The following is a 13806-nucleotide window of genomic DNA, read 5'->3' as shown; positions in this document are numbered from 1 at the left end:
GAGCAGTGCAAACTTGGGTGCATACCTATTGAGACCTGGTTTCCAGGCTTCATGGAGAAGAGTGAATAAGTTGGAGAATAATGATTAAATCACAAAAGATGTAATATCAGAATTTAGGAGTAGACAAGGAGGAGTAGAAAATGTCAACTTAGCCAGGTGTGGTGGCTCATGCTTGTAATCCCAGCACTTTGGGTGGCTGAGGTGAGAGGACTGACTAAGCCCATGGGTTTGAGACCAGCCTGAGCAACAGAGTGAGACCAGGTCTCTACAATGAATCAAAAAATTAGCCAGGTGTGCTGGCACACACCTAGTTCCAGCTACTTGGAAGGCTGAGGCGAAAGGATCGTCTAAGCCCCGCAGGTCGAGGCTGCAGTGGCTGTGACGTGCCACTGCACTCCAGCCTGGGTGAATGAGACTCCTACTCAAAAATAAAAAAATAAAAAAGATGGTCATTGAAAGATGGTCAGGTTTTTGGTAGTTGGATACATAGAGCAAGGATACTCCAAGGCAAGAGGAATTATAGAAGAAAAGGGAGAAGGGTAGGCAAACTCAAAATGTGTTCCATGAACACTGTATTATTTTTCTAGGGCTGCTGTAACAAAATATCATAAACTAGGTGACCTAAAACAAGAGAGATTTAGTCTCTCATGCTTCTAGAGTCTGGAAGTCTAAAATCAAGGTGTCCCTAAAAGTTCTAGGAAGAATCCTTCCTTGTCTCTTCCTGGCTTCTGGTGGTTGTGGGTAATCCTGGGTGTTCCTTGGCTTATGGATGCTAACTCCAATCTCTGCCTCCATTTTCCCATGGTGTTGTCCATGTGCTCCTATGTGTGTTGTTTCTCTTCTTATAAGTACGCGTCATTGGATTTAGGGCCCACCCTCATCCAGGATGACCTCATCTTAACTTGATTATATCTGCAGAGGTTTTTTCCAAGCAAGGCCACAAGTACCAGGCGTTAGGACTTGAACATATCTTTTGGGGGCATATAATTCTACCCACTATAACCATTAAATTGTCTATTTTATGTAAATGGGGGAAATAGTGGGACAGCTCGCTGTGTATCAGGTAACAATGATTTCATTTCATAAATATTGTTGACTGCCTTAAGCACAAGTTCAATATGTAAGGTACAGGGTCCTTGCTACCTTAGGAACAAACTTATGTTTTGTTGGAGGACAGCAAAATATCATCAGGAGATAATGCAGGATAAAATGATGGATGAACCATAAAAGAAAAAGCCCATCTGTAAGAGATACGTATTCAGTGTTATAGAAGACAAGTTGAGGTGTTGTTGGAGAGGAAACCAGTGGCAAGAAAGTCACATCAGGTGCTATGAGACTCATTCAAAGGAGAGTTAGTGAGGGACTCATTCAAAGGAGAGTTAGTGAGGGACTCCATTGGACAGTTTCCATGAATGCCAATTGAGTATATTAACTAGTGCCTCTCTACAGAATTAAATATTTAAAACAGCTTTATATGATGCTAAGATTAAAACATTAATGTGGCTAGGTACAGTGGCTCAAGCCTGTAATTCCAGCACTTTGGGAGGAGGAGGTGAGAGGACTGCCTGAGCTCAGGGGTTCAAGACCAGCCTGAGGAACATGGTGAGGCCTCTCTACCAAAAAAAAAAAAAAAAAAAAATTAGCCAGGTGTGGCGGCACAAGTTTGTGATTCCAGAGGCAGAAGGCTCGCCTAAGCCCAGCAGGTCAAGGCTGCAGTAGCCATGAGCGTGCCACTGTGCTCCAGCCTGGGTAAGAGTGAGACTTCGACTCAAAAAAAATATAATAAAAATAAAATAAAATAAAATGAAACATTAATGTGACTAAATGCAATGTGGCATCCTGGATCAGATCCTGGAACAGAAAAAGGATATCACTGGCAAAACTGTGTGGTATAATTAGTGGTTGCCAGGAACTAGGAGAAAGGGGAATAGTAAGTGACTGCTTCATGGGTACAGGACTTCCTTTTGGGGTGATTATAATATTCTGGACTGAGATGGTGGCGATGATTGCACAACATTGTGAATGTATTGAACATCTATGGTAAACTTTATGTGTATGGTTTTCTGGGTATTTTTTTTGAGTCGGAGCCTCACTCTGTTGCCCAGACTGGAGTGCAGTGGCATGCTCGGGGCCACTGCAGTCTTGACCTGCTGGGCTCAGGTGATCTTCCTGCCTCAGCCTTCCAAGTAGTTGGAGCCACAGGCATGCGCCTGTGGCTAATTTTTTTATTTACTGTAGAGATGAGGTCTTGCCAATTTGCCCAGGATGGTCTTGAACCCCTGAACTCAGGCAATCCTCTCACCTCCATCTCCCAAAGTGCTGGGACTACAGGTATGAGCCACCATCCTCAGCAGCATTATGTGTACTTTATCACAATTTTTTCTTTGATACAGGGTCTTGCTGTATCACCCAGGCTGGAGTACAGTGACGCAGACTGTAACCTCCCATGGTGTTGTCCATGTTTCTGTGTCGCTTCTCTTAAGGATGCCAGTAACCTCATATTCATGGGCTCAGGTGATGCCCTCACCAGTCTCCCAAGTAGCTGGGACAACAGGCATGCATCCTACCATGCCTGGCTCATTTTCTTTCTTTTTTTTTTTTTTGTAGAAATGGGGTAGTTATGTTGCCCAGGCTGGTTTTGAACTTCTGGGTTCAAGTGATCCTCCTGCCTGGGCCTCCTAAAGTGCTGGGATTACAGAGGTGAGCCACTGTGCCTGGCCTATCAAAATTTTTAAAAGGCCATAAAAGACACATTAAGGCCTGTTGTGATGGCTCAAGCCTGTAATCCCAGCAGTTTGGGAGGCTGAGGTGAGGGGACTGCCTGAGCCCATGAGTTTGAGAACAGCCTGGGCAACTTAGCAAGACCTCATCTTTGCAATAAATCAAAAAATTAGCCAGGCGTGGTAGTGTGCACCTGTAGTTCCGGCTACTTGGAAGGCTGAGGCAGGATTGCCTGAGCCCAGCAGGTCGCCGCTGGGGTGGCCATGAGCATGACCCTGATTTTTTTGAAGCCATTATTGCACTCGGGTGTTTTGTGTTTCTGTGTTAGAACATAAGTCCTTTGTGTATCTCTTTGGCATTATTATTATTTTTTGAGTCGGAGTCTTACTCTGTTGCCCAGGCTGGAGTGCAGTGGCACAATCATAGCTCACTGCAGCCTCAATCACCTGTGCTCAGGTGGTCCTTCTGCCTCAGCCTCCTGAGTAGCTGGGGACTAAAGGAGCGTGCTACCACACCTGGCTGATATTTTGTAGAGATGAGTTTTCGCTATGTTGTCCAGCCTGGTCTCAAACTCCTAGACTCAAGCAATCTTCCTGTCTTTGGCATTATTCTTAAAATGCTAGTAGAATGATCAGATTTTAAACACTGGACAACTGAGTTCAGTTTTTCTGAAGAGCACTAAGTAGAACAAGTTTGCAGTTAAGGTCTCTGGCTGCTGTAGAACTGGAGGGTAATTGGTGAGCGTCTCCTCTCTGGGGCCCGTCAATTCAAGAGTAATGAGTTCTGGCCACTTCAGACCTGAGGTCATTTCAAACCAGCACAAGTTTCCATTTGTTCTCTTTGTCCAATCTACTCTCTATGTTCACTTATTCATGTGATTCAATTACTCTGAGATCCTAGGGGAGACTGGGATTTAAGAAGAAAAATGACCGACAGCTCCGTATTTTGTATGGCATAAAATACGTAGGATATGTATTCTTCTTCTTCACAGGATGTCCAGGTTAGGCACTAGAAACAATTGATAAAGACAAGAAAGCTTGATAAGACATAAAAAATTATGTGTGTGAGGGGTTAGCGGTAGAAATGGTTTTACTAAAATACTGGAACTGTATCTTCTTAAAATAATGATTCATTTCTCAACAAAATGCCTGATTTCTTTCTTTTTTGAACTTTGGGGAAAACATTGTAAGTTTCAAGTAGGCCTGGTTATTTTCTTGACTATTAAATAAAAATTCCCAAATGAATCATCTGTTGGCCGGACTCAGTAGCTCAGCCTGTAATCCTAGCACTTTGGGAGGCCAAGACAGATGGATTGCCTGAGCATGCGGGTTTGAAACCAGCCTAGGCAACTTGGCAGGACGTCTCTACAAGTCAAAAATTAGCCAGGAGTGGTAGTGCTCGCCTGTAGTTCCGGCTACTTGGAAGGCTGAGGTGGAAGCATCACCAGAGCCCAGCAGGTATCCACTGGGGTGGCCATGAGTATGCCACTGCACACCAGCCTGGGTGACAGATTGAGATTCCAACTCAGAAACAAAAACAAATAATCTATCAGTGAGGATCTGCAAGTATCTCTGCTTCATGAACAGTAACAACATAAAAATGAAATAAACATTTTTCATTTTAAAAGGATCAGAAAAAGGTTAACATTTCTGAACTAAAACCTTGGAAAACAGAGTTCTTGGTACATAATTCTGTGTCTTATTTCATGATTCTGTTGTCTTATGGAGATTTGTGGATTGAGTCATACTTCATGAGGGGTTAGCTTCATTTCAGAGATGAATTCACAAAAGACTGTCTTCCATCTCAGGTGCTTGCTTGCTCAATACTGGATCACGTCCTCCAGAAAGTCTGCTTTCAAGTCATAAGAACATTCAGGAAAGCTATGGACAGGCCCATAGGAATAGAGGTCATGAGCCAACAGCCAGCAAGGAGCTGCCAAAGACTGAGTGAGCTAACCTGGACATCATGTGCAGAAGTATCATACATATCCTACAGATTTATTCATCACCAAGCATACAAATGTAGGAATAGTTAGTATTCTAGAAATAGAGTGACGAAGGTGCTATATATCTATGAGGATTGATGGGGTGGTTATAAAAAATGCTGCTGGCTAGCAAGAGAAATAGAGCTAGGATGATGCCAGACAGAAGAAAACAAAAACAAAACAACCCAGTTAGCTATTTTTCTAATCATTTAGACTTAAGGTTTTACCAATATTTAAGTGAGTTTGGTAGTTGACTGCAGAACCATATGTAGCTATGTGTTTAATAATTGCAAATATTTACTCTTAAATTCACTTGCAGTATCTAAATTAGTGAATTCATTCCACAACATAAGGTTGGGGAAACTCAAGTGATCTTTTAACTTATCCTTATTAAATCCTAAATTATAAGAATCACTTCAGATGTTAAGAACCAAGGATCTAATCAACTTGTTTATGTATTTTCTGAACGGATGATTGTGGCTTTATAACAAATTACGCCTATTTAGGAGTAATTTGCTTAAAACAACATTTACCTCTCATAGTTTCTGAGGCTCATGAATCTGGGAGTGGTTTAGTTGTAGTCAGTCATCTAGGTCAGGGGCTGCAGTGATCCCAAAGCTTGCCTGGGGCTGGAGGATTCCTTCCAAGCTCATACACAGCCCTTGGCAGCTCCTTACTGGCTGTTGGTTGCTGACCTCTGTTCCTATGGTCCTCTCCATAGCTTTCCTGAGTGTTCTTATGACATGAAAGCGGGATTCCTTGAGCATGTGATCCAATATTGAGCAAGCAAGCGAGCGAGCGAGCAAGCAAGCACCTGAGATGGAAGACAGTCTATTATGAACTAATCTCTGAAGTGACATGCCATCACTTCTGCTGCCTGCTACTGGTCACAGAGACCCACCCTGGTCAGTGTGGAAGAGAACTGACTATCCAATGGTGTGAACATCAGAATGCAGGGACCATTGGTGTCCATCTTGGAGACTGTCTACCACAGTGGCTACCAAATCTGAGTTATTTATATTACACTGGAAACTATTAAAAGAATGACCTAGTAGTTTTTTGGGGTTTTTTTTTTTTTTGGGTTGGAGTCTCACTCTGTCGCCCAGGCTGGAGTACAGTGTCACGCTCATGGCCACCTCAGGTGATTCTTCTGCCTCAGCATTCCAAGTAGCTGGGAGTACAGGCACATGCCACTAAGCCGTTAATTTTTGGATTTCTTGAAGAGATGAGGTCTCGAACCTGTGCAATCAGGCAATCCTCTCACCTCCGTCTCCCAATGTGCTAGGATTATAGGCATGAGCCACTGAGCCTGACCAACTTAGCAGTTTTAATTTTAAATGTATTTACATTGTGCTGGAAATTTCAAACCTAGCAACTACCAGCATTTATAATGAAAAAAATTCAAAAATATACCTAAAAATTAAAAAATGTATATATTTTTAGAAAGTTATTTTGAGGGAAATAAAAATTTGAAGACTAGTGACTTCTACAATAGTCTGAGTATCCAGTGTATCCTTATCATGTTTCTCTGGCTCTTTATCTCTCCCAAGTAGTGCTCTTTTATCTCAAAAGCATGGACAACTGATAAATGAAAGATGAGCTTCAAATTGGACTTATAATTTGGGTAGTAATTTGTGAATTGAAAAGATTACTTGAAGTCAGGACTGTCCAAATCTAGGACTTCTGGTTCTAAGAAAATGGGTCAGGAGCTTTAATGTTTTTAAAACAACATTAAACAGATAGCTAAGTGCCTTCTATGAACAAGGCACTGTACAAGAGCTGTGGAGGACACCAAAAGAATACAATCTATAATATACCGAAGTGATAAGCTGGAGAGTATGGTACCTGGATCCTCAGAGAAGAAATAGGATGGCATTTTGAAACGTATACCAAAAACTATATGCAACTGACACATTTTTACGGAACATAATTTTTTAACGAGTTGTGTACATTTGCAGAGGTGAAATTCTGCTTTTTGATTAGAAATGCCATCAATGTATGTTCAAGCAGAACATTTTATACTTCAGAGCAGGTTCGGGTGACTTAAGCCAAAAATATGCAAAGCCATGAATTATGGATGAAAACTGTTGAAAAAAAGATGCTGATATTTTACTGGAGCATACCACAGTGAACATTAATTTCAACCACAGCTTGAATATTTTATTAGGAGGAAGCCTTGAAACTCGACTAGGACTTGTATTTTAGTCCTAACAACTTACCATTTCATAACCCAAGCCGTCCTACTCACTCTTAGTAGAAAACGTGTGATGTTCTACTTGCATAAACTTTAGCTGAACAACACACCCCTAACGTTCTCAGAATGTTTCATTCAGCACCATACAGGCTCACTAAACCAGAACTAAAATTATGCACACCAAATTGCCCTGGTAATGTCCAGTCTAAGCTAAACGGACCAAGTATAGGACTGAAATTAAGAAGCGGGTGGAGGCCGGGCGCGGTGGCGCGCGCCTGTAGTTCCTGCTACTGACATTGGAGTGGCCATGAGCGTGCCACTGCACTCCAGCTTCGGAGACGGAGTGAGACTCCACAACTCCAAAAAAAAAGAAGTGGATGGGAAGACTCCAGCTTCTGTACTCACAGATAAAGTCCTAGGATTCTAGTTTCTGGAAATGCCCGTAGACCCCGTCCCTACAGCGGGGCCATGGACCAAATGTACACTCAGGAAACGTCTGTTTCTTTTTCCCTCAAATCCTTTCTCGTGTCAATGAACGGACGGAAGCCAGACAGACGTCGCGGCTGAGAGACGCGGAGCCAGATACCTGATCTGCGTCGGGAGGCTGGTCGTGCAGAAGCCGGCGCGTGGCCGCGAGGTCTCTTCCAGGGGCCCAGCCTTCATCCCTACGGCACTCTGCGGCCGGCTTCATGCTCCCGCCCTCCCACTGGAGCGCACCAGGCAGAGCACTTGAGGCATCAAGGCAGGCGCGCCTTCTCGTGCGACCCGGGAAAGCCGGGCCCCGGGCCGGTTTTTACAGCCCCTTTACTAAAAAGATAACAAGGATCCCAACTAGACGTGAGCACTGAGACAAAGGAGGCGGCCTGAGCACACGCCTCTGAGGCCCGCTCGCAAGCTTTCCCCTCCCCTCGCCGCGGTCACTCGGGGACAGATGCAAGGCCCGGCTAGGTCAAGTAAGGACGTCGCGGCCAGACGCCAGGCAGTCGCCGACGAAATCCCAGCGGAGGGGAAAATGGCGGCGCGGGGCGGGGCAAACGAGCCTCCCGGCATGCCGCGCGGTGCCCTGCTTCCGGCTGTGGGCGGTGCGGGGGTCGGCGGCGGCCGGAAGCGGGCTGAGCCGGTCTCTCCGAGCGCCACTTGCGCTTCCGGGGGCCTCGGCTGAGGTCTACTGTGTTCCGGGGAGGCGGCGCGAGAGGGAGAAGAGGTTTGAGCGGCCGGCCCAGGCCGGGCAGACCTCCTTCCCAGATGTGAGCAGTTTCGCGAACCTCCGTCAGGCGAAGGCTGCCCAGAGAGGAGAGCCGGTGGCTGGGCCGGGAACATGAGGCAGTGTCTGCTGTTCCTGACCAGCTTGGTTCCTTTCGTGCTGGCGCCGCGACCTCCAGACGATCCGGGCTTCGATTCCCACCAGCGAGTCGGTAAAGACCCGGGGAGTGGGCTTAGGCCGGTGCCCGGCGCCTGGAGCGCGCTCCTTGGAGGGAAGAGCAGGGGAGCTGGATCTATCAGGTGTTTGGGGGCGGGGTTTTGGTCGATGTGCCGCGTCCCGAAGTTTTCAAAGTAGAAAGGGGGTGTGGCTCGCCTAGTTGAGGGAAAGAATAAAGGAGAGGAGCTTGTCTCCCTGAGTGGGAAAGGGGTACCTGAGGGGTTTCCCGTAGTGACTGGGCGTCTTGGAGGGGGTCTGCTTCCTAGGTTTGTGTTTGTGGGGTGTGTTGGGAAAGCGGTAAGGAGGGCTGGGGGCAGCTGGCTCGTGTTTGGAGAGGGGGCTGTGGTCAAGTTCTCTGCCCTGGTAACGAACAAATCTAGTGTGTTGTGTGTTCTTACCGAAGGCAGGGCCCCAAGCTCCAGAGTGCCTCTTTACTCTCTAAGGAGGAACCTAGAATTTCTACTGTAGGAGCTTCTTACGCAGCAATGTGATTGGAAGGCGGCGACTGGAGTTTTGGAGTTGCGTTTTGCAAACTTCCTAAGCACGTTCTTAGTTTTATTTAAATTGTAGCTTATCGGAGATGCTTGGGGGTGGGGGAAGCTAAAACCTGACAAGCCAATTTGTGATGCTGCCACTGTGAATGCTTTCCTTGCATTGTTAAAGAAGGAAATGATCAGGGATGACGAGTCTGATCAGTTTAGAGTCCAGAAATTAGAGAGTTCCTATTTAATTTTATTTTGTCCAGAGAGATTGGGCTTTAAGGATGGGCCTACATTAAGAGATGTGAAGTTTGGTGGAATCTTCCAGTGTATCTTAGGGTCCTTTATCTTTTAAAAGTTTAGATGTAAGACAGTTTGATGAATTTGTAGTGAAGCGTTAAGTGGTAGCCTTGTCATTTTTCATGGTTGTATTGTCCCCAAATCCCACCGTGGGACCGTGTACAGTATTATGCAGATTGAAACACCATGTGGGTTTTCCGCATGGCTCATCAAAGTTTTTGCATTAGTTTGTTACCTGTCATTTTTTGCCTTATTTAATGGACTGGAATTGTAATTGACTAATGAATATTAAAGGTCTGCTGTGTTCCGGGGAGGCGGCGGTGTTGAGAATGTTCTCACCTGAACAATTGCCTTGTGGTTGTCTCAGACTGAGATGATTACAAATGACTAGATTAATAAAGAAAAGTGCTGAGATTTTGAAGTAGAGGAGTGGTTAGGATGGAGCAGCAGGGTAAGGATATGTTTCATTTTAAGGATAAATGTTAATAAAAAGAATAAACATGTATTTTAACATACTAGAATTATATTTGCGCTACCCTAACACAGCTGTTTCACTTATGTTATTATATTGGAGTTCACAGGTGGAAAAATAAACATTAAGGAAGCATACAGTTTAGAGTAAAACATTACTTTCTACATCAGTGTACAACACTTGCATATCATGAGGTTTTTTGTTTTTTGGGTTTTTTTTGAGTTGGAGTCTCACTCCATCACCTAGGCTGGAGGGCAATGGCATGCTCACGGCCACCCCAGCATCGACCTGCTAGACTCAGGCGATCCTTCCGCCTCAGCCTTCCAAGTAGTTGGAACTACAGGTGTGCACTACCATGCCCAGCTAATCTTTCAATTTATTGTAGAGATGATGTCTACCAAGTTGCCCAGGCTGTTCTCGACCCTGTGGGCTCAGGCAGTCCTCTCACCAAAGTGCTGGGATTAAAGGCTTCATCCATTGCGCCCGGCCATGTTTTGTTTTTTAATTTGCAAAGTGCAGACTATCAGTGCCAGAAAAATACATAGACTTATCCATTTATTCACCAAGTATTTAAGGAACACATATTGTCTGCCAAGTATTATGTGTGGCATTGGAAATACAAAGATTTCTGTCTTCAGAAACCAATGGTGGAGTGAAATAGATGTATGGAGAGCTAAACAGTCACTTTTGGAGGAGAGTACTAGAGCACATTATGGCAGTATTGTCAGTAAGGGGCACTAAACTCAGCCTGGGAAGGTTACAGAAGGTGATACTTGAGCCTAGACTTTAAATTCAGGTAGGTGAAGGGGGAAAATAAGGACACTTCTGATGGAGGAACTTAGAGACTGAAATGAACCTTTCATTGTAGAGAACCTTTCTCTTTTAGACATTGTCTTTTTTTTTTTTAATAAAGAGGCAGAAAAAAATGAGTCTCAGAAAGATGCAGTTAGTTGTCAAGTTCACAGTGATGAACATTTGCCTTGTGGGTATTTTTTCTTTAAAGGATGGCTTTTTGTGTTTGTTTGACAGCACAGGATGTAATTTGTTGCTTAACTTAATCCTAGTTTTATTTAGCTTTAGTTGATCAAGACTAACAAATAGTTTCATAGTTAAAGAGCATGGTTTATTATTTTATTTTTTTAATTTTAAAATAAGGATGTGGGATACTGTTCAGGGGTTTATTATTTATTGTTTGTTTATTCTATAAATGTAACCATAGCTGCACCACTAAATATTGATTAAACACAAGACAACATTTTTCTGAAGGGCAAAAAAATGTATAATACACAGAAGCCTGGCTTTTGGAGTACTCTGTAGGTCACCAATTATGACTTCAGTGAAACTGTTATGCATTGCATAATTTAGGAAAGTTATGGGTCATATGAGCTTAGTCATGATGATATCTTGTTGAAGTTGCAGCTGGGGTGTATAAGTCTCACTTTGATTTCAAAATTGTTTACCCCTGTGTTTTAATAAAAGAGAATATAGTGGGTGGAAGGAAAAAATATAGGTCACAGATGAGGGAAAGTTTGTCTCTGAAACATACATTTTGAAATTTACCTTGAGGTTTTTGGCATGGAAAATCTTCATATTACAGTACTTATTTCATTATTGACAGCACTATTTTTTCAGTATTTTGATATCTGGCTTTGTCTTTTGTTGTTAATTTTGCTTATAGGCTGCATTCCTTTGAAACCTAAACACTTTATCACCCTAACTGCTCCAGGAGAGCCGGGGAGATTTAATGTAACTCTACTTTGTCATAGTCAATGGGATAAACTGTATTTCTACAATAGAGTGGGGAGAAAAGTCAAGAAGAGAGCTATGATGGAGAAACTTGAGGAATCCTTTGGTCTTTCACAGAATTTTCCAGAACATTATGCATAGGCCAAATGTGGTTGATTTTTTAAATCTTTGACTATTTTGTATTTGTGAGAGATAGTAGGTGTACAATCTACAAGCTGTACGTATAATTTGAAGAAAGTCTGAGAAAGATTGGTAGGAAGGGAGGGACATTGAGGTAGGAAAGTGAGATGAGGGACTTTTCATCTACAGATTAAGCATCCCTAGTCTGAAATGCTCTACAATCTGAAACTTTCTGAGCGCTGACATGACATCACAGGTTACCCTGAACACACGGGGTTTTTTTTTTGAGTTGGAGTCTCTGTCACCCAGGCTGGAGTGCAGTGGCATACTCACAGCCACCCCAGCATCGACCTGCTGGGCTCAGGTGATCCTTACTCCTCAGCCTTCCAAGTAGCTGGAACTATAGGTGCGTGCTATCATGCCCAGCTAATTTTTTGATTTATTGTAGAGACGAGGTCTCACCAAGTTGCCCAGTCTGGTCTCGAACCTGCCGGCTCAGGCAATCTACTTGCTTTGGCCTCCCAAAGTGCTGGGATTACAGACTGAGCCACTAAGCCCGGCCAACACACTGTTTTTTTCATTGTATTAATAGTGTGCCATATTTTTTACTGTGAAGAACGTATGTGTGAATAACTATAAGAAAATGATTGCTTGTTGGTAGCATGTAAATTCAGAGTCAGAAAGGATGGTGATGCCAAGTACCAGTTGTCCACATGGATGGTTGAGATAGTGACACCTTTGCTTTCTGATAGTTCAACGTACACAGACTTTGTTTCATGCAAAACTAATTTTAAAATATTGTGTAAAGTTACCTTTAGGCTGTGTGTATAAGGTGTATATGAAACATCAATGAATTTTGTATTTAGACTTGGATCCCATTCCAAAAATGGTGTTATGTATATGCAGGTATTTCAAATTTTCAAAAAAATCTGAAGCATGAAGAACATCTAACCCAAACATTTTGGATCAGGGATATTCAACCTATACCTCTTAGTCCTAAAGTCAGCCAAGAAGATGAGTATCTCCCTCCCTCCCCCACTTCCTTCTTTTTTTTTTTTTTTTCTTTTAACATGAGCTATATAGGCTTTGACACATCTTATCCACAGCCCTGGTTTCACTTACTTTTTGACTGTGTTCTGCTAACTACTAACCATGTATCTCTGCCCTGGGCTTGTTCTCGGAAGCTGGGCTGGGCGCAGCGCAGTGGCTCACTCCTGTAATCCAAGCACTTTGGGAGGCAGAGATGAGAAGATTGCCTGAACTCATGGGTTCAAGACCAGTCTGGGCTACTTGGCAAGACCTTGTCTCTACAATAAATTAAGAAAAATTAGCTGGGCATGGTAGTTCCAGCTACTTGGAAGGCTGAGGCGGAAGCATCGCCAGGGACCAACAGGTCGAGGCTGCAGTGGCCATGAGCGTGCCACTGCACTCCAGCCTGGGCAACAGAGTAAGACTCCAACTCAAAAAAAAAAAAAACCCCAGAAAAACAAAAAAAACCAGCCTGCCCATTTGATGTTAACACCTCAGTGTTAACAGGCACTTCAAATATAGCATGTCCAAAGTTACTTATAATCTACTCTTTTGCTTAGAAGAATGAGCATGGGACACAAGTTTAGTCTAGGACTAGACGGGAGTGTTGGGAATTGTGTAAGTGTTCTCATTGCCTAACCTGAACTTGCCTCCAGGTTACTGATCTTGCTGGAGTCTTAGCCCAGATTAAGATCCAGTCCTGAGCTGTGCTCGGTGGCTCAGCCTGTAATCCCGCGCCTTGGGAGGCTGAGGTGAGTGGATTGTCTGAGCCTGTGGGTTTGAGACCCGCCTGGGCAACTTGGCGAGACCTCACCTCTACAATAAATCAAAAATCAGCCGGGTTTGGTAGCGTGCTCCTGTCATTCCAGCTGCTTGGAAGGCTGAGGTAGAAGGATCGCCGGAGCCCAGCAGTCGAGGCTGCGGTGGCCTGGAGCGGCCACTGCACTCCAGTCTGGGCGACAGAGTGAGACTCCAACTCAAAAAAAAAAGATCCAGTCCTAGTGAGGAGCTTTTGATAGGGAATTAGTTGAGGCAGCTCATACTCCATCCTTTCTTACTGATAAACTGATGAAATTACATTTTTAGTTCCCAGGCTATGGAATCCCTGGCCTAGCAGAGAGCACTGCTCACCTTTCCTCATCCCTTAGTCCCAAGGAAGCATGTACCCGTGCCTGGTGCTTATTGCATAGCCTGGCCAGTCTGCTTTCCTGTCCTCTGTGTTTTGGTGAGTGCTGAAGACCAGGTCTCCTGTATCTTTTGCAGTGACACAGTGAATGCTTTACAGCAGATCTGTTAGAAGTGTTGGAGCAGAGCCTGATGCCAATGGTGCTATTTTGGGGG

The 13806-nt window shown here is 44.0% G+C and overlaps 1 protein-coding gene across 2 annotated transcripts in view; it reads left to right on the top strand.

Moving 5' to 3' along the window:
- The first annotated feature begins 8002 nt into the window (after window positions 1-8002).
- The window catches only part of ADAM17 (ADAM metallopeptidase domain 17), a 59769-nt gene continuing 53965 nt past the window's right edge, over window positions 8003-13806 (top strand). The window contains exon 1 of one of the 2 annotated variants that reach the window (XM_008071191.2): window positions 8003-8314. In XM_008071191.2, coding sequence (XP_008069382.1) covers window positions 8218-8314 — 97 coding nt within the window. In that variant the 5' untranslated portion in view covers window positions 8003-8217. The remainder of the gene's footprint in view (window positions 8315-13806) is intronic. The other variant, XM_008071192.2, reaches the window with a different exon arrangement.

This window comes from Carlito syrichta, unplaced genomic scaffold (assembly GCF_000164805.1).
Source record: "Carlito syrichta isolate Samal-C Ts95f unplaced genomic scaffold, Tarsius_syrichta-2.0.1 Scaffold314155, whole genome shotgun sequence".
NCBI classification, from domain to species: domain Eukaryota; kingdom Metazoa; phylum Chordata; class Mammalia; order Primates; family Tarsiidae; genus Carlito; species Carlito syrichta.
This window is presented reverse-complemented; position numbering and strand designations above follow the sequence as displayed.